The sequence below is a fragment of the Coptis chinensis genome, chromosome 8 (assembly GCF_015680905.1).
Source record: "Coptis chinensis isolate HL-2020 chromosome 8, ASM1568090v1, whole genome shotgun sequence".
Lineage (NCBI taxonomy): Eukaryota > Viridiplantae > Streptophyta > Magnoliopsida > Ranunculales > Ranunculaceae > Coptis > Coptis chinensis.
In genome coordinates this window covers 57292939-57318992 of record NC_141463.1, presented here as the reverse complement: position 1 = coordinate 57318992, position 26054 = coordinate 57292939, and the positions used below count along the sequence as shown (strand labels likewise).

Sequence of the window (26054 nt, the reverse complement as noted above, 5' to 3'; positions counted from 1 at the left end):
CAAAGTTATCTTCCTTCTCTGAATCTAAATATGCAAAAGCAATAGCAAACGTCTTCATTGTAGACGTAAACCCAACAATTTCTAGCAATGGCAGATTGTGAAGATTAGTCTTGTAGGTACAATCAATAATCAATACTTCTGGAAAACACTTGGCCAACTTAATTGATCTCGAATAAGCAAAAAAAATATATTTGCATTCTCCTGTAATCAGGTTCTCTCTATGAGACTCATAGTAATCGCGATCGTCCAACATCTTCAATAATTGTTGCATCTGTGATCTCCCTTGCAATTTTGTAAGACGATGTTTCGCTCGAAAATTGTAGATGGTACTTAGGGTTGACAAATTCTCTAGACCATCTTTCCTTTTCAAAGCATTCAAAATTTCTCTTGGTTTAACGCCAGCCTCGGACATCTCGATCACAATCATTTCTTCATCGCGTGTTAGCCTTCCCACAAAAGAATGGCCTATAAGATTTTCTGCAAGACGGTGATTATCTACTAAAAAAAAGGACATATTATGACGCTGTTTTTTTTTATATCTTGACGGCTTTGTTGAAAACTGTCAAGATAGGCACCTTAGTGATATTTTTATGACGGTTGTTGCAACATCATGTTGCATATGACACATGCGTCAAAAAAATATTATGATTTTATGACGGCTGTTACAATATTATGTGGTATATGAGATAGGCGTCAAGAAAATAAGTTGATTCTATGACGGGTTTCTTAAAACAATCAAGTTAGCAATATAATAAACCGTAAACTCCTTCTATTATTTTCTGGCCCACGTTTTTGGCTTTCAATTAAACCATCGAGAACTTAACCAAAAACAACCCCAACTCACAAAGAAAGTGAACCATCAAAAGTATTCAGTCCTAGCACTTGGCTAAAACTGAAGCGTTAAAAAGAGCAAGCGAGCAGCTCATTTTTTTTTACTAGCTTATTTAAAATTTCGAATAAATCTAAATGAAACAAAAGAAATGCTGAAATTTCAAACACCCGAGTGATGCTCTCCTCATCAAACCTAATTCTCCCCCTTACCAATATCTTTGGCCTCTAGTTTCATCTCCTTCATTTTTCCAATCCTCTCCCAACCATCTTCAGATAATCTTTATCTGCTTTCTTTTTTTCACTTACAAAATTAAATCTTTCCTCTTGGTTTGAATTCATTTGCATTAGTTTGTCATCCATAAGGAAAAGGAACGAGGGAACTTAACCATTGAGCAGCAGCGAGTTTTCACTCTCTCAATCTATCATCATGTACGAATTGAACTTGTATATTTTTATTTCAATCGACAGCTTGAAAGAAATTTCTGAGTAAATATATGAAAGTGAATATTGACTATTTGATTAAATTTCTGATAGAATTTGATCTTTCAAAGGCTTGGACTTCTTGTGTGTGCTTGTGTTTTTCCTTATTGTTGGTGCACCTCTATTGGTTTCAAGAGGCTAGCTATGGTTACATGCTGATTATTTTCTAATTGGTATTTACTAATTGATTTTTATGTTCTGGGAGATATGAAAGACAAAGAATTATACATACTCATTAACTACTAGATATTTATTTTTTTCAGTGACGTTATTGGGTATGCAAGGGGCGTATTATAAGTTTGATAAAATGTCAGACAAAACTTTTGTTGTTTTGGTATTAAATAACATCTCACTATTGAATGTTATTCCTAAGGGAAATTTTGTGTAATGGGCAATCATGATTGATAGCATGGCCTGAACCCATGAAACCAGAATGTGATGTAATTGTTTTATGCTAAATGACACACCATGATAGTGTACATCGTGATTGAATACACAAGTTTCCTTGAATTTTTCTGCCATTAATTGAGAATTGCCTCATCTGTGCTGCTTTACTTGAATGATTGCACTGTTGTTAGTAAACTCGTTTGCGGGCTTTACGATAACTTAATTACTATAGTCCTCTTTTTTGGTGTCCCAGTAGGATTTTTGTACCAACATTCAATAAACTGATAACTTAAACGCCAATCTGGTTGTTAATTAATGGAAGAAGGGCACTGCTTCACAAGGAATTTCAGATTGCAACATTTTATATAGGGTGTCTTATATTCTATTTTTATTTATATGTTTAATATTCAAGTTAACTATTGAAATTCATATATATATATATATGAATCAAATACATGTGTGGTTGAATATTTGGTTGGTGTTTGGGTGGGGATGAGACTGGGAGAGGATATTGATACAATTTTATGGTTTGTTGCTTACTAGAAATTACCCTTGTGCAGGTACAAAGTGATAAAATAAAGGGTTGCCTAGCTAGATTAATTAAGCTTGGGAGGATGCTATAGTTGCAGATCAGAAGAATAAGTACACTTCAATCTGTGTGAGTGGAGACAACCTCCTCTGGTCCTTTACTTTTAATATCCTGGGTCTGAATGTGTAGGTAGCCTTAAATTATCTTGTTCTGTGTCTGTACATATGTAAGGCTACCCTTCTTGGTGTTTCTTCTTGTCTTTCTGATCTTGACCTATCTGAAAACAATGTGAGTTGTGCATCCACTTGATGATTAGATTATTTGCCATTATTAAGATATGACCAGAGAAATGATTGAATATCCTTGTAGATTTCAGGTTGGCTTTCTAGTTTCATTGGGAAGTTCTCAAGCAGCGTTCCTTCTTCTTCAGGAATAGGGAATTCGTTGTGGTCGTTACGGGTGCTTAATGTGAGGTATTAAGTAGATATATTGGTTTTCCCTTCCATTTGCTAACATGTAATTTTATTTAGACGATTAGATGACCATATGCATATGTGCATATGGCCGAGTTCTTGTACTAGATAATCCATATTGTCCTTTGTTATATCATATGCCTTGTGTATTGTTTGCTTGATATGATCACGAGTACGTTTGAAGTTCGGTCTTTTTCTTATTTTATAACAAGTGTTGCAATGGCGACCTTAGGTGATGGTTTTAGAATGAATGCTTGGTAGTGATCAAAGTGGGTCTTTTTTGTGGTTTGCTTAATTAAAAGGATGCATTCCAGGTTTCTGTGGTGGATTAGATTTTTTCGATATATATTCTTAAGAGCCATTCATTCATATCTAAATTACTTAATTAAAATTTGGATGCATTCGGTTTCAGTTTTGCTTCTTGAACGCATTTAGCTTAATCCTTGTTTTATTTTTACCGACTCCTAATTTTATTTTCCAAGGTTAGGCCACTCATTGTTTCCAATAATCTCTTTCTTTGCTGCTTTACTGGATGTTTGTAAGAGGTGGTCGAAGTTTTGAAGGATTGATTCAAATTGATATATGGCTTGCATTTCTAGTCTGGAACTAAGTTGCAATGTAAGTTACCTCCAACGACCATTCCATTTTGTTGCAATCAATTTTGGTTTTAAGACTTATTGTAGTCTCTATACTTGACTTGTTGCGGCCTAATGAACAGGTAGCAAGCCATAACTAATGCAACTTGTGATTAAGAGTTTACCTCTGACGCGGTATGAGTATGACTTTTATCTGTTTTTATACGGGAAATGAGTACAAAATTTTGATTTTCCAAATGATCAGCTTCAATAAATAATATTGCATTCATTTGAAAATTAGTTTCCCATTAGATATATATTTTGGTTCTTCATCTTATGGAATTTTATCCTTTAGTGGCATGTAGCATTGATAGTTATATATTATCTTTTGGTTCTCCTATAGGTTTTTGCAAATTATTTAGGGGCATTGATCAAGTTCTCTGGCTTGCTCGTAATTGGCATGTCATTGGATGTGCATGTCATTGCTCGTAATTAGCATGCAAGAATGGGAAAATGCTAGACGCTGGCCGAAGTGTTTTGGATGCAGCTGTTAATTTTTTTTATTTTAGGACGTGTGTTCAAATGTAAGAAAAGAATTTATATTTCATATCATTGAATGTTATGTTATGATCTTGTTTTTGACAATATTTATGGAATGAATTGAAGTTTCTTCTAAACTAATGTGGTGTTATGGTTTAAGTTTCTGGTAATGACATAAAGGTTGAATATCTTGAAGATTACAATATATATTGTAATTTTTTTTTTTGAAAAATCATAAACTTGTTATGACGGTTGTTGTAAAAATGTCATTAAACGAACTATATCTTGACGCTTTCTGTAATTAAATGTTGCAAGTTCATAAAAAATTGTCATAAACAATGTCCCTCTATGACGTTTCTGACTTAATTTTTGACAAGAAAGAAGGATTTTCCTTGACGCTTTCACTAAAACTGTCATAGAAGGATTTTATGACAGTTTTGGTAGACTTTTTATGACACCCCCAGTAATGACGGCTATAATTTTCAACTAGAAAGTGTCATTATATATATTTCATGACAGTTTTTAGCTGTCATTAAATGTCATTTTTTTAGTAGTGTTATGAGTTCCGCAAACTATTACCACTTCCCATCCCCCTTGATTACGCTGATAACCCTTCAACTTAAATGAACACTTGCACTTTTTCGTTCCTGTCTGTCGAAGGAGTTTCATAGATAGCTTGTATTGATCTATCTTCTTTGGTTTTTGAGGTTTAAAAACACCACCTCTCTCACAAGTTAAAAGCACCCTAGGTCTTCGACTACTTTCAACGCTATCCGACTTTGCAATGATAACCACAAAACCAATTTCTCTCCCTACCTCTCTGCACCAATCAACAAGGTCTTTTCGATTTTCAAATACCTGTAATCATTTTGTTATAGATTGTATTACATCACCATTCAGAAAAACGATATACTAAATTTATAAAAGTGTCTTCAAGTTCTTACTGTTGCAGTTGTAAATGCGTTAGTCGTATCCGGACAAACAAAATTAGAGTTTTCTGTCGGGCTTTCTTGCTCTTCATTTTTTGACTCATAATTCAGTTGAAGCAAAGACAATGCATTTGGAGATGCACTACTAATAGGATGAGACTGTTCAAAATAAAATTTTATCCAAAAAAAAAAATGGTTTAGGTTTCTTATACTCAGTATGCACCCAAAAAAAATAGCACTTTATTTAATATTGCAAACAAACTCACATTTTTGTTTGGTGTTTGTATCTGTTCATTGTAGTAATCCAAAGTATAATGGTCTTCTGCGTTTTCCCATTCGTCAAAATTTGATTTTGAATTTTTTTCTTCATCCTCATTCGGTTGGTATTCATCCTCATTACTTTGGTATGATTGATTCAAATCAAAAGTGGGTGTTTGCATGTTTATTGATGAGATAAAAGAATAAGAGGTTATTGGAGAAGGAAAAAAAAAAACAAACCGCGGTCTTTTTTTTTCAGAATCACGTAGAGTAAATGATTTGTTTTAGTCAATAAATATCTTGGGTACGTCTAATAAAAAGGAAGTGTAATTTAGGAAGCTAAATGTGGTCTAATTTATTTATTTATTTATTTTTTTAAGTTGGGGTACGGGAGTGTTTTGTTGGGTATGTCTAAGATCACCCTACCTCATAAAGCCATAAACACAATTTACTAATTATAATATGCGGTTTGGATGATTTTATTTGCTAGAACAGTATAAGGTATTTGATATTATATATTGTTATTAGAAATAATGTAGACGGCGTACGAGTATACGACCAACAAATTAGCTTTATGCTTCAATTAACAAAACGGTAATAATGTCTATCATACTTTGTCTGCCCCTATATTGAGTTCTCTCCATAATGCAGTGACATAGATCCAATGCCCCTATGTTGAGTTCTCTCCATAATACAGTGACAGATATCCAATTGGCTCTCATCTATCTTAAGTGATAGCCATATTGTCCTAGCCCTCTAATGGAACTTGTTTCTTTGAAAAATCTTAGCTATCTACTGCGTACTGTTGTGGAATCGGTTTCAATCTATATTCCTATCCACCCCACCCCAACTGTCATTTTTTTTTTTTTTTTTGCGATAATTGACTTCCTTATTATTTATGCTATGTAGTTATATATGTGTAGTTAGTTAGTTTTTTTTTTTTTTTTTTTTTTTGTAACTAGTTATGTGTAGTTAGTTGTTACACCATGATGACCTGAAAAAGCACTAATTCTTTTATGATGTCTTCGTACAAAGCCCTGATCTTCCAGGGTTGCCCTTAGAGCAGCCATCATTATTTTTTCTTTTATCTTGTTGAAGAAATTAATGAGGACAAAATTGGAAAATAAAATGTCTATGGAGTGGTCAGAAATTCATAACCTTAGCCCTTAAAGATTTTTTTTTTTGTCTGTGGTCTTTAAAGATCTTTTTTTCTTATGGAAGCTCTACTATGTGGCACGTGCCATGCACGTGTTCTCTACATCTAAGGACTTGAGAAACAAAATAATATGGTGGGGCAACTGTAAAAATGTTATTGTTGACTAAATTTCAAGAGAGAATATTTTATTAGCAGTTTTAGAGTACACCTTTTTATGGGTGGCTGGTACAATTCACTCTTGATTAAAGGCTCTGCTATGCAATACATTCTCACTCCTTGCTTGATGGAGAGCCCAGATGTGATAGAGCAAGTACAACCTGCATATTCTAGAATTTAGTATATTTTATAATTATATTTTTATTTTAAAAAATTTAGATATTTACTGATATAGAAACTAATGTGCTGAGAAAAAAAATGACCAAAAAATTAGAGGATATATGAAATAATGTTTTTTTACTATTGCGGGACTGTAGGTGATGGTCGGGAGATAAGTAAGATGAAGAATGTGACCTTTACTACTACTCTCTTGTTTCAATTTTCTGAGGGTGCACCCCCCCTAATCAACTTTGTCCGAAAACTCATGAAAAATAAGGCTTGCTGACACTCAGTGGCGGAGCCAGGGGGGGCCCAGCATACACCCTGGCGTACCCTCACTTTGACCCAAGCCAAAAAAAATTTTATCAGCTATGGCAACTGCCGCAAGTGATAAGTGGTATAAGTAAAAGACAAAAAAAATAAAGAAAAGTATGCATGTAGAAATTAGAAAGGAAACAAAAGGATATGCTGTGTCATGATGTCATGTGTACAATGTACAAATAGATTCGGTTAAAAGGATGTGCTGAAATTTGGTTACAATTTGATTCGGTTAAATTTGGTTAAAGCAAATAGTACTAAAAAAGCAAATAGAAAACCAATAGTACTTGTATTCCGTGTGTTCCTCTTTATCTCGTATTTATCCACCCATATATAAACCCAAATAGAAACCATCTTGTATCTATTAAAAAAAAATATAAAGAAAAAAAAAAACTCCCTCACCTCTTCTAATTCTCTTCTCCTCCATTCTCTATTACCATATATTAAAATTTAAGTCTTCTACTTTTCTACCCAAACAAACAACTTTACACCTACCGGTTTTGTGGAGATAACTAGGTAACTCTTATATTATTTAATTTTTTGTCGTGTTTTTGTACTGATTCCTAAACCATATTATTTAGATTTTTATATGTTTGTGATTATTATTTTATTTTGTGAACATTATTGGTGGTTTATTTTAATTTGTGCAATTTCAATTAAATTGATTGGTGGTTTATTTTAATTGTTTAAATAGCTATGCTAAAGTATTTGATCAAAGAAAAGTCGTTGCCCGCTCAACCAACTAGTAACACAGATCATGTTGTTAGTGTTGAAGTAGGATCCTCTTCAAAGCGAGGTCACCAAGAAACTGAGGATGGTGGTGTTGAACAACCTACGTCAAAGCGGGTTCAACATGGAAATCGTGAAGAACTTGACTTGTCTAGTCTTCAGGGAGACCCTGGATTGAGGAACAAGATTTCAGATTATCATCCTAATGATCGTGAATCAGTGAGAAGAACATATTTGCTTAGGGGTCCTTGCCAGCCTAACCATACTTTTCCTCAAGGACCAAGGACAATAGGCAAGAGGAACCGCCGGGAAAGAGTGGTATGGAGAGTTTAGTTGGTTGGAATATAGTATTCACAAAGATGCCGCGTTTTGTCACTATTGTTATCTCTTTAAATCGATCAGGGGCACAAGGAGGCGGAGATGTTTTCTCTACTTAAGGGGTTTACTAATTGGGAAAGGAAAACCAAATTAAAAGAGCATGTTGGAGGACCAAATAGTGCTCATAATATTGCTTCTACAGGCACACGGGCATTGCTAAATCAAGAGCAAAGATATCAAACATTTCTTGAGAGACAATCGACCAAGTTCGGAAGGGATTACCGAATACATCTAACCGCAATAACCGATTGTATTAGGTTTCTTTTTGAGACAAGGTTTAGCTTTCCGTGGCCATGATGAATCGAGGAGGAGTCGATCAGTAAAGGTAATTTTCTTGAACTTATACGATTTTTGAAAGATCATAACGAAGTCATTAAGAATGTTCTTGATAATGCTTCTAAAAATCGAAAATTGACCTCGCCTGATATACAAAAAGAGATTGTGAATGCAGCTGCTGTGGAAACTACAAATGTTATTTTAAAGGATTATGGAAATTCATTGTTTGCTATTTTAGTCGATGAAGCACGTGATATATCAATTAAAGAGCAAATGGCAGTTGTTTTGCGTTATGTCGACAAGAAAGGTTGCGTGATTGAGAGATTTTTTGGAGTTGTGCATGTTAAGGAAACTAGTGCTAAAGAATAACTTAAAAAGGCAATTGATGAGTTGTTCTCTAAGCATGGGTTAAGCATATCTAGATCTGCGTGGACAAGGGTATGATGGGGCCCAAAGAATATGCAAGGTGATTTGAATGGCCTAAAACACTTATAATGAAAGAGAATGAGTCCAGATTTTATGTTCATTGTTTCGCTCATCGCCTTCGGTTAGCCCTTTGTATCGGTTGCAAAGAACCATGAGTCAATTGCTAACCTTTTTAGTGTTTCTCTAATGTGGTAAATCTTGTTGGAGCATCATGTAAGTTTAACGAGATATGTTACGTGAAGCAATGAAGACTAGAGTTGTTGCAGCCTTTACAAAGCGGAGAAATTTCAAGTGGTAAAGGGTTGAATCAAGAGACTAGTCTTAAACGATCCGGTGACACTTTCGATGGGGCTCACACTATTATACACTTCTTGGCATGATAAACGGTTATGGTTCAAGACTTGATGTGCTTGATAATATAGCGGAAGATGGTTCAAGCTCGGAACAAAGAGGTGAGGCTTACGGATTATTGAGTTGGTCGCGAGTCTTTTGAATTTATCTTAAATTTGCATTTGATGAAAGCGATACTAGGAATTAGCAATGATTTGTCAAAGGCTTTGCGGCGTGAAGACCAAGACATTGTCAATGCTATGGCTCTTGTTAAAATAACAAAGATACGCTTTACGCGATGAGAGATGATGGGTGGGATAGTCTCGATTGAAGTTTCTTCACTATGTGCCAAACATGATGTGGTTGTTCCAAATATGGAAGAGAGGTATGTGGCTCGAGGGAGGTCTCAATTTAAGAGCGGAAGGAAGCACCAATTTACATTACTATCGTGTTGGATTATTCTATCACCGTATTGATTTGCAACTTCAAGAGTTAAACGACCGGTTTAATGAAGCAAACACGAATTACTTCTTTGCATGGCATGTCTTGATCCTTGTGAGTCATTTGTCGCTTTCGATAAGCAAAAATTGATCCATTTTGCTCGATTTTATCCCGATGATTTTTCGAGAGATAGATCGGATGGAATTAGCGGATCGCCTTGAGAATTATATATCATTGATGTGCGTTCGATACTAAGTTTGGTAAAGTAAACGGAATTAGCAAAGCCTAGCCAAAATAATGGTTGAGACAAAGAAAGATATTGTGTACCCACTTGTGTATTTGTTGATTAAGTTGGCGCTGATTTTACCTGTTGCTACTGCTACTGTGGAGAGGGCATTTTCTGCTATGAATATCATAAAGAATCGTCTACGCAATCGGATGGCGGATGAATGGTTGAATGCTTGTTTAATAACATACATTGAAAAAGAAGTTTTTGATAGCATTGATACCGAGTTGATCTTGCAACGCTTCCAAAAGATGAAGAAGGGTGACAAAAAAGAAGGGCGCCGAGGACAACTATGAATAAGTATTTGTTTAGATTGAATTATTTTTTTTATTTTTTTTAAATTTTTTTATATTACATTTATTGCAATTATTTTATATGATTTTTTTATGTTCGAAATATACTTGTTTTGTGATCGGGTTTGAATTTTTAGTTAAAAAAAAATTAGTGTGGTTATTTTTTTTATGCTTGGTTTATGAGTGGCTCACTCTCACTTACATTCCTGGCTTCGCCACTGCTGACACTTCTGTTCCACTGTCCACTGGGCTAATCTCTGTGCCTCATCACCTCCATTTCTGTGAACCCAATCAATCCTCGGTATAGCCATAGTTTGTGATTTCGACGGAATTCTCAAAATTCCAAAAAATATTTTGGTTTTTGAGAAATTCGGAATTCCAATTTAAAAGTTGAAAAATATGAAATTTAATAATGCACTCGGAATATAGCGGAATAAGAGCCGGAATTCCAGAAAAATCCATCTTCGTTCACCAATTCATCCATTTAGAACCCCTGGCGTTCACCAGTAAATCCGATATGCACTGATTGTGGAGTTGTGGGTACACCAGCTTTTATCGTTAGACTGTGCATCTGATTATGTAGACAATTAAAACTCGCCACAAGGCGTTGATAGAATCCTACATTGAACTGTGCACCCTCATTGTGAAGATACAATCCCTCAATCTTCATTCTTTCAAAAAGGTATACTAAATTAGTGCCAGTGTATGAAAAAAAAAGCATCAACAACAACACAACAATAATCTATGTCACCGAAATTATCAGACAACATAAACGAATGCATTCCACACTTCACTACCTATGACAGAGTACCGTGGTAAACACATTGGATCAATTATCTTGCCAATCAACTTTAGGCGCAAAAGTCCCATACGTTGATAATATGGCTATACTTTATCGAAGAACAAAAAAAAAAAAAAAAAGATAATATGGCTACCAAACTATAATCAATAATTTGTTCATTAGACAGAACGTGTCAATGAAAACTGGCATGACCATAGCCATAGTACAAAATATCAGGATATGAATATTTATCGATATTCAATTTCTGGATATGTATCGTGGATATATCCCCTTCTTTGGGGATATTTGACATTGTTTAACATGCAAATATCGTGGATATATCTAAAATATCGACAAATATCATAGATATTGTGGATATTTATTGATATATCATGATACATTATTTATATTTATTTGAAATATAATGGTAAATATTAAATAAAATTGTTATATATACAAAATATCGCCAAATATCGCCAAATACCCATAAATATCACAAATATCGCAAATATTATCGAAATATAACTGATATTTGCAGTCGTATATATCTCTAAACATATCATGATATTTAAATATCTTTTTCTGAAATATGGATAGATATCCCCAAATATCGGGATATATCGAGATATTTTGTACTATGACCATAGCTACGACAATGAGCTCCAAGAAAGCGACTCTCTACAACAGCTGCATTAGCATCAACAACAGGAATCACTGCTATAAGCCAAGCTGATAGACCTCAGCATAGGTCCAAAATATGCAATTATATTCCTATAAGACTATAATCTTACCCTTGTTTTTTGCCCAGATTTCTTGAATGAACGAATTGAAGCATATTTTGCCTTCGGATCCTTCATTAGTCGTTACTATCTCGATACATTTCCTTTTCAGTTTTAAAACCACCACCAATTATTTGTCTCGCTATATATGAAAGCATCTCTTGAATGATTTTACACATTACGACAAGCAAGTTATGAATACCAACTCAGAAACAGAAAAAATTTGAGATGAGAAATTCAGCGGCTAACATTATATTTGAGATGAGAAATTCAAGTGAGCTAAAATAGTGTGATGGTTAGCTGAAGGCTGCTGGGTGACACTGGATAAGACTTATAAATCAACAAAGGCTGTTAGGTTTGGGCTCATAGGGAAAAGAATTAAAAAGTCTGGGTCTTAACTGTTCATCACCGGGCCGTAGGCACGGGCAACTCTAGTATTTAGAGATGAAATAGATGGTTTCACTTCACGTGTCTGTAGGATTTGATGGGCTGCATTTCCTATTCGATTGATGAACTACACGTGGATGTTTGATATATTTACTTGCCATAACTTAACATATTATTACATTGTTCAAAAACTTTGACATAGGTCATGTAGGTTTGCTCAATAAGCTAGCAAAGACTTTTAATAGAGAATTCGTTTGTACATTCTTGATGGGACTTGACTTTTAGTAGTTTAAACAACAAACAATGTGTTTTTCTGGTGGTATTTGAGATAAGGTTTTATTTTGTTTCTTCTTTTTATAGATTAGTTATATTTGTTATATTATGGTATACAGTAATAAGAAAATCTTCTTAAATTGGTTTTTGGTGTTGGTACTTGGTCTTAACGAGTTCCTTTAAGTTGTCCAAAAATTACCCATTTCAAATTCATTGGATTATTCTATCCAAAAATTACCTTTTGTCAAATTCATTGGATTATTCTATCTGTTTTTCCTAGAAGTAGGTCGGGATGTATATGTGTTTGGTTTATGGATATATCCTCAATGGCATCCTACAGTCTAGCTTACAAGGTAACCCACTACCACATTTGCTCATTTGCTATCGATTTTTCATAATTTTGTACTTCACTAGGTACAATAGTTGATAAACTTATTAAGCAAGCCTTGTTTAACCAAGTACTTTTAGTATAATGATGATTAGATAGTACCGTACACTACCACTTGATTGTGCCAGTCAAAGGTATAATAATTTCAAATATATGGGTACTTCGTCACAATTGTATACCATTGTTTTTCTTAGTTTCATGTGTATATGTATACCATAGTTTTTCTTAGTTTCACGTGTATATATTGTTTTAATTTCTTTGTTCCACACATATTCTTCTTTGTACTTTCAAACTTCAAAATGGGTAAAGTCTTGCCATGTTGTCTGCTAGAAGTTAGATAAAACTTTCAATGGTTCTCAGGTACTTTTTAAATAGCACTTTCATTATCAGATTATCACCTCCTTATAAGTGCAGGGTATGCTCACTTGAAACATATAGTTACAAAAATTATACTTAGTGTTCATATCAATCTTTCATCCTGAGAATAATTTATGCTCCTCATCTTGGATGGCTAACGGAATAACCTCTAAGAACCATGGATCGGACCAGCGCTCACTGCTTAGTCAGTTACTTGCTTGCCAGTAACCCATGCCTACATCGTATATATCATAGATATCAAACCCATCAGGCATGCATAGCCATCTACTCCACCATATCAGTTCATAACATTGTAAGCATTTCTCAACATGCTTACAATAATATTCTCAACATCACTCATAATGAGGTAACAATGCTTAATTGCTTACATCATGCTTAATTGGTTTTGTTTTGTTCCATGGAAATTATTATGAACTTCCGATTTATGCATCGTCCGTTTTGCTCCTTATTGCAAAAAAATGTTTTTGTGTCTAAGCAGTTTCTTAAAAGTGATTCAATTTCTAAAATCTTATTAAGAGCAAGTCTAAAGGAGGACTGCTAAATAGCTGCTAAAGTATTGCCACGTAGGATTTTTGGCATGTTTTAGTTTGCCAGTGACTTTTTTGTCAACAATTTCTATCATTCACAAGAAACACTTTATGATTAATAGGATCAGATAGTTATATGTTTTCTTTTTCTTTTGACAATTTCTTAAAACCGCTAACCTGGATGTTGTTTCTTCGATAAAGTAATACCTCAAATCTCTTGCATTTTGCAGATCTTCTTCTTCACAATGGGTTAGAGAACATGAAATGGGTTCCAATGCGCAGTCTATCTAAGGGATGTTGCTTATTCAATCCACACTATTTTATCTTATGGAGTATCTTTTTAGGTCCTTGGGCATTAGTATGTATGTTAAATTGCGCCTGTGAAGAGTGTCACAGTTGCACTGCATTTTGCTACTTACAATTTGAGTTACTTTAATGATGTTGGTTTTGAAATTGGTATTCTAAATCTGTTGTTTTGGTCAAAGTTCTCTTACCTCATTTCAGAGCTCTTTCTTTGGAACTTCAAAACCTAAAAGTTAATTGACTTCAATTTGGAGAGAAAGTGGATAGTAATAGTTTGAGTAGGTGTAAGGGATTAAAATTTGTTAGACTAGGTTGCTTAACAATGTAGCTCGCAAGGATTGTTTGTTAGAGTAGATGCCTTGGCAACATAAGTTATCAATCTATGAAGGCAAACTGGCCACAAGGGACAAAGGGTTCGGGACACGTAAGAATGACACTTTATTTTAACTGTGTAATCTATAATTATATATAACAAATTAGGGAAGGGTTGGGCTCTATCCGACGGTCTAAACACCTTTTCACAATTTCACCCTGTTTATAACAGGGTGGAATCTAAGGATATTTGGTGGTATGTTTCTTTAGTTAACGCAGACCGGCACATAGTATCGCGATTTTCTCCAAATAAACCAACGCCTCCCCTTTTTCTTTTCTCCAAACAAGCCAACTATCACTCTCATCCCTACCGCCCTCATCACTCCAATTTTTTTTTTGTGGAACACTCCAAATTTCTATTCCTTATCCGTCTACCTTTTGAATTTATGTTTACTTTACTCTTCATTTAACCTATTTAAATTGGTTTTGGAAAGGTAAGGATTAAATTTTAGTTGGCGTCGGTTAATGCACTGTTTGGTTTGATTTGGTGGTTCAAGTGTTTGATTGTTGTGATGTCTCTTCGAATGGCAGCTGTAACCGGTTCTCTCCCAGTAGAAGCAAAGAATGCGTGTGCGCCTTGACTGAGATTGAAAGCAAAGACTACAAGGATATTCAGCAGTTCACAGGAAGGATATTCAGCACTACAAGGTTAGACAAAATTCGGCTATTATATATTATTTTTTAGCTAGACATTTGCAAGTTGATTGTATCTAAATACAGCAGCATAATGTAAAGTGTTAGTTCCTTTGAATTTTTTGATATTTTTTAAACTTGGAGTACTTTAATACATGCATTTGTTAAACTTAGTTTGGTTTTTATTAATGGGAAAAGATTTGGAGTTATGTAGTTTGAGTAGGAGAGTAGGGTTTCGATTGTTTTAGGGTGAAATGGACTTGCAAAGTGTTTGAGCAAATGGGGTTGTTGTCATTTATTTTTTAAAGTTGGTTGGGTTCATCATTTTGGCGGATGAAAAGTAACACTTTTGGCAGTTTCATGGTTTATTTGCTTTTGGCATATACTGCTTTGTGCAGCGAACACGGTAGTTGCATAGTTTATTTGCTTTTGGCGTATATTGCTTTGTGCAGTGAACACAAGGTATTCTTTATTAAAAGGCAAAATAATAGTTCCCTCTGTGTTCACTGGGTAGTTGCATGGTTTATTTTCTTTGGTTTTTATAAGTCCCCATTTCAGGAAGACAAAGACGATAGTAAATGTGGGAGTTTATAACCTAAGAATCTAAAATAGCTTGTACTTTTTTTAAAATTGGTTAGGCATAATTAGGGTGGTGTTAGAATGTCCAACACCACCCCCTAACCTTTGGATCTAGTTTATGACGTGGCGAATCGTAGGGCTTATGAGGTGTGGGTCGTTTAATAGTGTGGAACAAGAGTGATGCATCATTATTGAAGTCAACAAATGCGGCTGGATTTTTAGTGGCCTTCGGTTGGATTTTTTTGTCGGTCTTCTAATGGGCTTCGATTGGAGTTTTTTTAGTCGGGCTTCAGTGGGGGTTTTTTAGTGCCGTACGGCACGGGCAATATACTAGTAAGAATACAAAACATAATAGTCGGAGATTTTGTATTGTTCAATTCCAAATAGTATTACTAGAGGGATACTTCCACTAAATATGAACAATTACTCACTGAATCATAAGCATGTGACGGTTTATTAATATTGATATTAGTAGAATTACGTTTTTGAAATTTAGAATTTTGATACATTGCTTGCAGGTGTGACAACAATTGCTAGAAGGATATCCAGTTTAGTGGCTATAAACCTCCCCCTTGTTGTACAAGCAACATATCTTGCACTTCCCCTACCATGTTATGACATTCTTAATGTTTTACATAATTCTGATTAAGTACTTATTTACATGCTCTTAGCTTCTCTGTCTTTTGATTTGGATCTTTAGCTCAATGGAAGAGCACTTGAGTGTGGAAGTACATCTCAAGAGATGGGAGTTCAAATCCTCCAAGTTCATATCTATTATTAATTTGACCTATCACTTAATTTTTATAAACAATTGTAGGAGTTCCATTATATGAATATGTACTTTCATTTAAAAAAAATTCAAACTTTGTTGCAGTTATTGTGGTTAGAAGCAGCAAGTGCTATAAGGAAATGCCAGTGGAGCTCTTTCGTGCCAGTCTTCCCCACACTGATAACCAAGAACGCAAATTTTTACTTTTTAATGGATTTCGCTCAGCGTTCTATGTTTGTAACTTTGTTTAATAGCCATAACAAATTATTGGCACTGGAAATTTTGATCAATTAATTTACTGTATGAGTTTTAATATAATTTGGGAGTAAGATTTTTTATATATAATAATAAAATGAAAAAAATTATATAAAAACGGTCCCGTTCGTTGAACGGGTCCAAAAATCTAGTCTCTATCTAATAAAAGAGGTCAATATGGGGCCCTATGGGCCCCATCCAACAGCTAATATTGCATTTGAGAAGTTGTGAATTGTGACATAATACTTTTAAGAGAGTTCAAATAGTGTGTGATGGTTAGCTAAAGGCTGCTGGGTGACACTGGATCAGACTTGTCAACAAAAACTGTTGGGTTTGGGCTCATAGGGAAAAGACTTAAAAGGTCTGGGCCTTAACTGTTCATCACCGGGCCTTAGGCACAGGCAACCTTAGTATTTAGAGATGAAAATATGAAATAGATGGTTTCACTTCACGTGCCTGTAGGATTTGATGGGCTGCATTTCCTGTTCGGTTGATGAACTAGACGTGGATGTTCGGTACATGACAAATCCACAAACAGAGGATGAGACACCACCATCACGAGTTGTACACTTGTCCCAGATGACTGAACAAAAACTTTCTCAGTTCAATATTGATATATAGCCACAATCTGTTGTCTGTACCTCACCATTGTCCCTCTATCTCCTATGTTTTTTAGAACCCTCAAATTGATTACACTGATACTTGCTGTGCGATACACCTCTTAATTCTTTATAAACCCAAATCAATCAGTCATCCACGTCCAGTCAGGCGTCAAACTTCGATATGATATATGTGATGCACTGATGCCCCATGGCCCCATGGGTATAGCCAAAAGCTGCTACCGTGGTGTCTGGGAGGGGCAGTTATAACCAGACTTCCTCCTGCATGCAACAGGTTGGTTTCGCAATGTGAACTCATGACCTCCCGGTAACAATGAGTACAACCCAAACAAGGGTATGCTGGAAAAGCACCTAGCCCTTAAGTGGTGACGGTAGCATTAAAGTTCAATTCCAAAACATGAATGATCTATTCGGAAGATTCCAAAATTTGGATGCATAGTAATCTATATAACAAAGAAGGGTGGTGCTGGACATCCAACACCACTTCCTAATTTTTACATCATTTAATAGTGTAGAACAAGAGTGTTGTATCATTATTAAAATCAACAAATACGGCTGGGTTTTTAGTGGGCTTCAGTTGTGCATTTTTTGTCAGGCTTCTATTGAACTTCGATTGGAGTTATTTTTTAGTCGGGTTTCGGTTGGATTTTTTAGTGACACGGGCAATATACTAGTGATATACATCACATACTAATGTTGAGGATTCTTGCAATAACCTCACAGCGATTGCGGCCAAATTAACAATGGACATGGCAGTACTGGGTGGATCGTTTCAATAAATCATCTAACGACTAATTGGGCTGAACTAATCGGCTGCTAATCCATGAAAAACACCAATCAGCACGAAATAAAAAACTTTTACTGCAAGAAGCAACGGAAAAACATTTTGAATCAACCAGCCAGATCTAAATTAGTCTGCCGATTTGATTTGATATCCTCAGAGAAAAGTTATTCAGTACACCTTCCCTCGTTTTTATGAAAGTTCAAAGGTTTTCTATTGCCCAGCTAAACACCATATAAGGCCTACAAATTATATACTTCACAATCTTTCAATAAGCACCCTAAATTAGATATCCAGAAAATAAAGTTCCCTTTCAAGTCTAATAATATCATAAGAATTCAAGAGTCTTGACACAGAAGATCAGTATCTTCTAATTAGTTCTATATTTTGTTCTTCAACCCCAAGAATGGGACAGTTAGAAAACTTACTGGTCTCGCTGGTTTATACACAAGGGAAAACTGAAAAGGTATATAAACAAGGGAAAAGGTACAATTCAATAAAGACAAATGTCATTTATCCATGAATTTCTGGCACTATAAAGACATATTAACAGTGGTAAGGACATTAAATTACAGTATGTGTACGTTAAATTTTACTTTCTCAGTTGATCTCTTCCATTGCAAGATTGGTGGGGAGAAGAAAAACAGACAAATGTAAAAATTTCTGGCAAGCAAATAATTAAAAGGAAAACACCTTACACAGCCAAATAGCAAATGTTCTGAAAACTGACACTTCAGTTTATGAAGTCAACTCTAAACACTAACTACGTGTATGACATGCACTAAGAAGAGTAGAGGGGTAGACAGAAGTATAGTGTAGCCTAAGTTTCATTGATACGGACATGTGTCCTTATCTGACACGGATACAAAGTGTCTGACACGGCAAAATATAAAAAATTGAGGTATATCTATGTGTCCAATACGGACACGTGGATACATATCCAGCACGGATTATTGGCTATGTCAGGTTCGTGGAATTACAACTCCATGGAAAGTGATTCTTTTCACAGTATTTTTAAGAATGATAAGCAAATTTGGAGATTTAGGATCCCATTTCAGTATGATATCTACAGAAGCAACTTATTTTTTTCAAAAATGGCAATTGTTTTCCACAAATACTCCACTTATCCATCACTTATCTCTCTCGTCTTAGCTCATTCTCTCTTCCTCTCTTTTCTTATATCTCTCTATTTTCCAGGAATTTGGTTTCCATGAACCAAACACAACAATTTTTTAAATATGGCGTGTTTCTGTTTAATGCTTAAAAAGAAACAGTGGAATGTTATACACAACAACAACGACAGAACCTAAAAACCAACCTGCATGTGCCAAAGTCAACCTGCATATACCATATTTCATAAGTACAAGGAGCCATTTGTTTAACTAAAATTGAACTACAATGAATGACAAGGGAAAACAAACAGGTCCATGTTTGTTTGAAAAGGTAAAATTAGATTAAACTTGGAAGTGTCATAGATACCGATCAAAAAAAAAAAGTGTCATAGATACCGATAATAAGGTTTGGTGGGACACGATGATGGGATGGAAATTCAAGTATCCTACTTTCCATATATGACAGCCCTTTTGTTTACATGTAATAGAGATAAACAACAATACCAAAAGTACAAGAGCACTCCTACGAACAAGTCTATCTCCTATCACCTCTCATACCCCCAGCCAAACTTACCAAGGAGAAAAGACTATCCCTTGACAGCCTTATTGCGGGGTGGGTTAAAGACAGCACAAACCAATGCATAATGGAAAAGGGGGCTGTTTAGCAAGACACTGAAAAACAACAGACTACAGAACCCATTTTCTACCCACACAAAAGAAAAATAAAATAGGAAGCCAAATACAAACTCTAAATGCTAGGGCAATGTCCAACAAAAAAAATTGAACGGGCAAAGTAGGATTCATCATAAAATCCCATGACTACATGGATCTTAAAAGCATGTTATATCTGACAGTCAAAGGATATAACTAATACCTTACATGCAACCCTTGCTTCTTCTTCTTTATCCTCTTATCTTTCTTATCAATATTTTCCTCCTGTTCTCTGAGAATGTGAAAGGAAGACAATTTATTTTCTGACAAAAAAAAGCCAGGTGAGATTGCTTAAATTTAGTGGAGAGCATATAGGCAGGGAGCAAACGATTACTTATCAGATTGGATATACCTCTTTCCAAATTTGAACCTGAAAACTTTTCTTGACATGACTCCAAATCCTATAGATATCAGCATTCAATATTTGGCTTCAAAGCACGGATTACATTGGGCCATCGGATAATATCCGATCTCAGATCTATAACAACAAGGAATTGTGGTGCCACCAAACAAAGGCCTCAATATAGATTCTCTCTCCAAGGGGGGTATTCCAATATATCGAGAAAAAGAAACCATATTTGACGTGATCAAACTATTTCACATCATGACGTCACCTTTATTTTCAATTTCCACAAATCCTTTCCATCCAACGGCTAATAGCTAGTTTTCTACATAACCACCAAAAAACCACAACCTCAAAACATATTTCACTCACAGATCTACATACTACATTAAATGGTTAATGTCCAAAATAATGTTTTTTGGTGGATGTGAGCTGTGGAAGAGAGAAGATGAACAAAATAAGGGCACATAACAAATATGCTTATGACTAAAACAGGGTCACAGAAAATTGAAATTCATTTGAGTGTTGAATGTTTATGGCAACAGATCAAGTAGAAATGTCAATACAGCTCAGTCTTGAGAGATAATGGAACTGTGATCTTAAATCCAGCAATCTTTGGCAAAAACGTAAACAATTTGAGCCTAGTATAACTAAGAATAACCCACTGTATCCAGAATGGTAGGCACAGGGAAGAATTGAGAAACTGCCCTTTGTAAGGTAGACAGAAGTCCAAAGGATGAATCAACATGACCCTTGCACTTAAAAATAGTACTGGGTATCCAACATGGAACACGAAATAGTGCTGCGTCCATTATGAAAGACTGCAAACTATAAATAAATATAAGAGAAAATGGGACACGAAACCATGTATGAGAACTCAGAAGCACTTTAAAACTCAAACTAGAACTAGTTCTGAGTCTAAAAAATTTGGCCCTCAGGGAGTCCAAGTGAAATACAATATGTTGGACAGGTAAGATAATATAATCACTTTCAACTAGTATTAAATAATGAATTTAAATATCAAAGAAGGTGAAAGTAAAACATCACATACCAAATAGAATCCCATAAATTGGAGTAACAGAACAAATGAAAAAAATCATCACAACATTAGATGTAATCTTTAATACGAATTGAAGCATTAAGAATCATCACAACACTATATAAGTCTGTAACTATAACACTTTTTCCCTATCAATAAAACAAATAAAGCTTTTCATTCTCTTTGAACTAAAACAATCAGCCGCTGATCAAAAATTATACCTGATAAAACAGAGCAAAGATGTTACCAGTGTTTCCTTTTGCAGGCCATGAAACTGCAGAATCGGGCAACTGGGCACCATATGATAAGAAAAGCAAGTTTCCAATTCGAGGAAGACTGACTATAAAGAAGAAGCAGAGCCAAGTTACGTTGCAGAGATCTCTATTCTTGAACTGTGTAAACTCAATGAGCGAGACTCGGCTGTACAAACCAAAGAAGCGGAAGATCAACATCCCACGACAGCACAGTTGTAGACAAACACCCCTACACTCTCCTTCTTACCAAGCACCTTCCACTCCAAAGCTCCATCTACAATCCCTGAACTCGGACACCAAGAATTCAATACTATAGCCTCACCTTCTGGGCCCTTCTGTCCACCTACAACCAATAGTTGCTTTCCACAAGCCTTGAAAGCCAACCCCCAACCATTGGAGGAATCAGCTCTGACTGGTAGCCTCCCCAATTCATTCCAACAGTTGTTCTCCTTGTCATACTTCTTGACTATGTTTTTCAGATGTTCGACCGCATAGAGTTGATTATCCACAACAGCCACAAGGGGAGGGGCCTGGGCTGCCTTATTCTCTATTGTATACATTCCCTCAATCTTTCTCCACGTCCTTGTCTGAAGATTATACTCCTCGCCACAACTCAACGAATCAGTAGCACTAGCCACTCCACCAATTACATAGAACTTTCCATCCATGAAAAACCCGGAGCAGAGTTTACGCGGAGAGTGCATACTAGGCAAGAGCTCCCAACAACCTGAGTCAGAATTATAGAGCTCAGCTGATCTCAAGACAGTCCCTTTCCTATCTACGCCTCCTGCAACAACAGCCACTGAACCAAAGCTACTCGAACCAAACAAGCAACGAGGTCGGTTCAATCCCTGGCACTTGACCCAATTCTGGTGAGCCAAATTGTACTTCCAAATGGCTAAATCATATAATTCGCGACCAAAAACCAACAATTCATTCCCCACGGCCAAGGACTCTTTATCTGCGTGATTAAAGCAGTCATCACAAGGAATCTTTGGCAATTTCATCCACCTTTTTACCGTGGGATCAAAAGCCTCCCATCCCTTCAAATCAAAAACTAGATAAACCCAATGCTCCGCAATCCCCATCTGCTTCCGCAATCCATGAAGGCACCCGCTCTTGACTAGCATCTTGAACCTATTGCTAAGGCAAGCAAGAGAAGCATAATCCGAGCGTGGAACCCAAGCAAGACAATTCAAAGCAATATCATCATGTAGACCAGGAAAGAGAGAATCAGAGAATCTAGCAGCACCACGCTTCTCCTGGCCTTCTTCCTCCTCCAATAATCTCATCTTCGAAACCACAAATAATTCCTTCTTATTAAATAAGACGCTCGTCAAGAATAAATAACTGTACAGTTATATCTTCAACCTATCAAATTCCTAGAAGCATGTTAACAACAAATGTACAAATTCCCCCCCGCCCAAAAAAAAGGTAGTAGTAGATTTCATACCGTCTTATTCTTTAGCTCCAAAATTAATAAATAAGGTTTCCGATATAAACTGCTCATCATTATTCTCTCTCACTCAACAATCTGCAAAAACATTAAATAATTGAATTAACATAGGAATAGTATCTGATTCGAATCTGTGAATCATTATTTGTGATGGATGACAAAAGAAAAGGAATCTGATCTGAAATTCACAATCAGATAATCGAATTAATACCGTCGTCGTTGTTGTTGTTGATGATGATGCCAGGAATAATAATAATAAGTCTGACTCCTGGATCGATGGATGGCGGGAAAAACAGGACAGAGAATAATTCAGCATTCGGCGGTTTTGGTGGAATTTAATATTATTATTATTTATAAGGAATGAGGAGGAGAAGACAATTTTTTTTTTTTTTTTACTTCACATCGTTTTCTTCTTCCTTCAGCATGTCCGAATTTCATCTTTACGTCTTTTTCAGCTGTCTCTTTCTTTTTTTTTTATTTCTTTCTTTTTTTTTTAACTTTTTGAATTTTCACTTTTCACCACGATGAAAATTCAGTCGAGCTACTAGTCAACACGGGTTACTTGATGATGACTTATAACTCTTGTTGCGCAAAAGGCCTCCAGCCCATCCATCTCTAGGTCCAGAGCAACGGCCCAGTTATTTCCCTTTTTTTCAACGTTGTAGAGAAGTTATGGGCTCAAAGGACAAATTTGCAATTTAATTTCTCCCTTCTAGTTTTTCTTTTTTTGCTAAAGATATATATATTCCATAAATAACAACTTACATCGTGATAACACGTTCAGTACAAAAGTTCCTTACATCTAAGTTCAGAATAGCACCTAACAAATTGGGAGGGATGTCCTCCCACACAAATACAAATTTCAACAAGAACTGATTATACTGAACACTTGATATGTTTGATTCTTCGGCAATGGTTGTCCAATCCCATTCATTCGTTTTGCCAGATGTAGTGATTAACAGGGGGCGGATCCAGGATTGCCACTCAAGGGGGGCTGCTACAATTAATATACACTACAATTTTTTTTTTGGGATGAATTATACACTATTATAACTAGTATTTTTTTTTCGACGGCTAGATCCGCCCCTGCCTATGCCTACCTGCCAGATACAATTATTAAGAAAAGTGTGGTTTAATATATTGCATATCCTGCCAAAACCAACAATTTCATCTCCAGCATATCCAAGTCCTAAAGTAGCAACTCCAGCTTTTTGTGAAATACTACTAGCACCTGAAGTAGCTTGACTTTGAATCTTCCCACAAGCTTGAACAAAATGTGTTGGACTAGCAAGGTACCCAAGTCTCCAACCAGTCATTGCAAACGCCTTCGAAAACCCATTAACAGTCAATGCTCTCTCCCACATTCTAAGCAAAAAAGCAAAAAACTAATATGAGTAGCTGGTGCATAAACGATATGTTCATAAATCTCATCCGATAACACTAATAGCCTAGGATGTTTCGCGACTATTTTAGCAATCTCCTCCATAAGCTTTCTAGGATAAACAGATCCAGTTAGATTCGAAGGCGAACATAGAATAAGTACCCTCGACTTCTCATTAAGTTTTGATTCTAAAACTTTAGGATCCAACAAAAATTTATTATTCAAAGATGTTTCTACAATCACTAGATTTGCATCAGCCATTCTAGCCATTTCAGGATAACTAACATAAAACGGACCAGGAATTATAACCTCATCACCCGGCGAACAAACATCAAGCAATCCTTGAAGTACACTTTGTTTAGCACCATTACTAACTAAAATATGATAAGGTGTATAACTAATACCATTCTCTTTTTCAAGTTTATGACATATCGCTTTTACGTAACTCAAAAAGTACCAAAGATTAGGAGTATACCGCCTTGTATGCCCTTCACGTGATCGTATTAATCCCCCGCTTCAAAGAATCAGCGATGGGGTATTGAAATCGGTTCTCCGGTTGCTAAATGGATAACGTGTACACCAGGCTTGAACTAGTGCGGTAGCTTGATCGGTTATCACTACGGTTCTCGGACGGTTTCCACAGAATTCACTTTAGGACTCAATGTAGTATCTATCGTAAATGGTGTTCATACTATTTTTTTTTTTTTTTTTGGAAAGTTTGGTGTAAAGAGCTGTAGCCCGGTCGATAACCCGTAGATCCTACGGTGATTAAGGATCTTTTTCTAAGATCAGTTATGAATTGAATAGATTTGGATTGAATTATTGATAATCGGAAAGAAATGAAACTCAAGCTTTTGTATTCATCATTAATGGTGGTTATAAAGTCATTCTCTCTCTCTGTTTCGCTCTGGTTTTACAAATATTTCTGTAATAAATCCAATCTCATTTTTTTCTCTTGATCATCGCTTTATATAGTCTTCCAGCTATAGTGGTACCCAATTATATCTTGACGTGTGTCTATTCTCATTCTTCTCCTTCCTTTTCTCACTTGTTCCTGTAATACATGAACTTGTGCACAAGATACCGACAATCATGTCGATATTTCGAGTTAGTTACGATATTTGGGTTGGAATATCGGGTTGATGATATTTGCCCACGACATTGTCCCCTCTCGAAACTTTCAAATTTCGATCTCGAAAATTTGAATGTTTTAAGAAACAACCGGAAAAAACAAAAAATTCAATCTGAAATACTCAAATTCAAAATTCAAATTATCAAGCGGTTATTGTTGGGACAGAAAAGTCATATCAAAATATCAAATATAAAAACTCGCTTTCACTTTCTCTCTCTTCACTTATTCACAAAAAGCTTGAAACATTCAAAACCCCACCACCATTAACAACCTAAAAAGCTTCGATTTGGAATTACTTGCTGTCATTTTCATCAGATTTTCCTACAAACTTGACAGGTTAGTTAGAAAAAAACTTTAATATGCTTATTTGTTGTCATAATCGCTTCTCCTTTTATCTGTTCATCCTTAATATCACATATGTTCCTCTTCTTAAATTATGAGGGTTAGGGTTTGAAATTGAACGTTTTATCTGTACAACCACTATATTAACTAGATTTTTGAATTATATATTTTGATCTGTTTCAATTTGGCTAGGAGAAAAACTTGTGTTAATTTTAGACGAACAATCTCGAAACGATCCTAGCTTCGACGTCAAGAACGTATGCTTTTGAGACACACATCATCACCTCGAAACATGTCATTGTCACCACGAAAACTTGATACGTGTATAATAAATAATATATTATACAATTGTACTGAGTATAGCGATAATAGTATCGATGAAGGATATAATTCTAATAAAAAAATTATTGTTTCTAGTGATACCGATATGTCGAACGAAGGTGTTGAGTCTGAAGATAGAACCAGCACTTCTTCCTCAGCCTCGACATCACAAAGGACTGAAACTGATG

At 35.5% G+C, this 26054-nt stretch overlaps 2 protein-coding genes, 1 long non-coding RNA gene and 2 pseudogenes across 11 annotated transcripts; 2 read left to right on the top strand and 3 right to left on the bottom strand.

The window, feature by feature from the left end:
- The first annotated feature begins 567 nt into the window (after positions 1–567).
- Positions 568–3950, top strand: LOC147482087 (uncharacterized). 4 transcript variants are annotated; one of them, XR_015205460.1, is made up of 6 exons: positions 568–1260; positions 2259–2356; positions 2597–2700; positions 3188–3318; positions 3419–3470; positions 3679–3950. It is a non-coding gene; the product is annotated as an uncharacterized LOC147482087 (long non-coding RNA). The 4 variants fall into 4 exon arrangements; XR_015205462.1 differs by lacking the exon at positions 3188–3318; XR_015205463.1 differs by lacking the exons at positions 3188–3318; positions 3419–3470 and having other exon boundaries at positions 2604–2700.
- A 3537-nt stretch (positions 3951–7487) lies between these two features.
- Positions 7488–8543, top strand: LOC147482086 (uncharacterized). The gene is made up of 3 exons (XM_086579189.1): positions 7488–7838; positions 7923–8040; positions 8350–8543. The coding sequence occupies exons 1-3, from the start codon at positions 7488–7490 to the stop codon at positions 8541–8543; spliced, it is 663 nt and encodes a 220-aa protein (XP_086435315.1).
- A 6655-nt stretch (positions 8544–15198) lies between these two features.
- Positions 15199–15287, bottom strand: LOC147482085 (U5 spliceosomal RNA; annotated as a pseudogene).
- A 2959-nt stretch (positions 15288–18246) lies between these two features.
- Positions 18247–23235, bottom strand: LOC147482084 (Galactose oxidase/kelch repeat superfamily protein). Of its 6 annotated transcripts, XR_015204269.1 has the most exons (6): positions 22902–23100; positions 22688–22768; positions 21228–22526; positions 19951–20266; positions 19762–19830; positions 18247–19113 (listed from the first exon to the last, which is right to left on the bottom strand). XR_015204269.1 is itself a non-coding variant. In XM_086576925.1 (3 exons), the coding sequence occupies exon 3, from the start codon at positions 22524–22526 to the stop codon at positions 21426–21428; it is 1101 nt and encodes a 366-aa protein (XP_086433051.1). In that variant the 5' UTR covers positions 22527–22605; positions 22688–22768; positions 22902–23235; the 3' UTR covers positions 20990–21425. The 6 variants fall into 6 exon arrangements, 3 of the variants coding, with proteins under 3 accessions (XP_086433051.1, XP_086433052.1, XP_086433050.1); XR_015204268.1 differs by lacking the exons at positions 18247–19113; positions 19951–20266 and having other exon boundaries at positions 19664–19830; positions 22902–23134; XR_015204270.1 differs by lacking the exons at positions 18247–19113; positions 19951–20266 and having other exon boundaries at positions 19664–19830; positions 21228–22605; positions 22902–22961.
- Positions 23236–23727: 492 nt separating this feature from the next.
- Positions 23728–25509, bottom strand: LOC147482083 (bifunctional aspartate aminotransferase and glutamate/aspartate-prephenate aminotransferase pseudogene; annotated as a pseudogene).
- Positions 25510–26054: the final 545 nt, after the last annotated feature.

Coding starts and splice junctions, on each gene's coding strand:
- LOC147482086 (XM_086579189.1), top strand. CDS start 7,488: ATGCTAAAGTATTTGATCAAAGAAAAGTCGTTGCCCGCTCAACCAACT. Junction 7,839..7,922: donor GGAACCGCCGGGAAAGAGTG/GTATGGAGAGTT, acceptor TAAATCGATCAG/GGGCACAAGGAGGCGGAGAT. Junction 8,041..8,349: donor TCATAATATTGCTTCTACAG/GCACACGGGCAT, acceptor TTGTGAATGCAG/CTGCTGTGGAAACTACAAAT.
- LOC147482084 (XM_086576924.1), bottom strand. CDS start 22,747: ATGATGAGCAGTTTATATCGGAAACCTTATTTATTAATTTTGGAGCTA. Junction 22,527..22,687: donor TGGAGCTAAAGAATAAGACG/GTATGAAATCTA, acceptor GTGGTTTCGAAG/ATGAGATTATTGGAGGAGGA.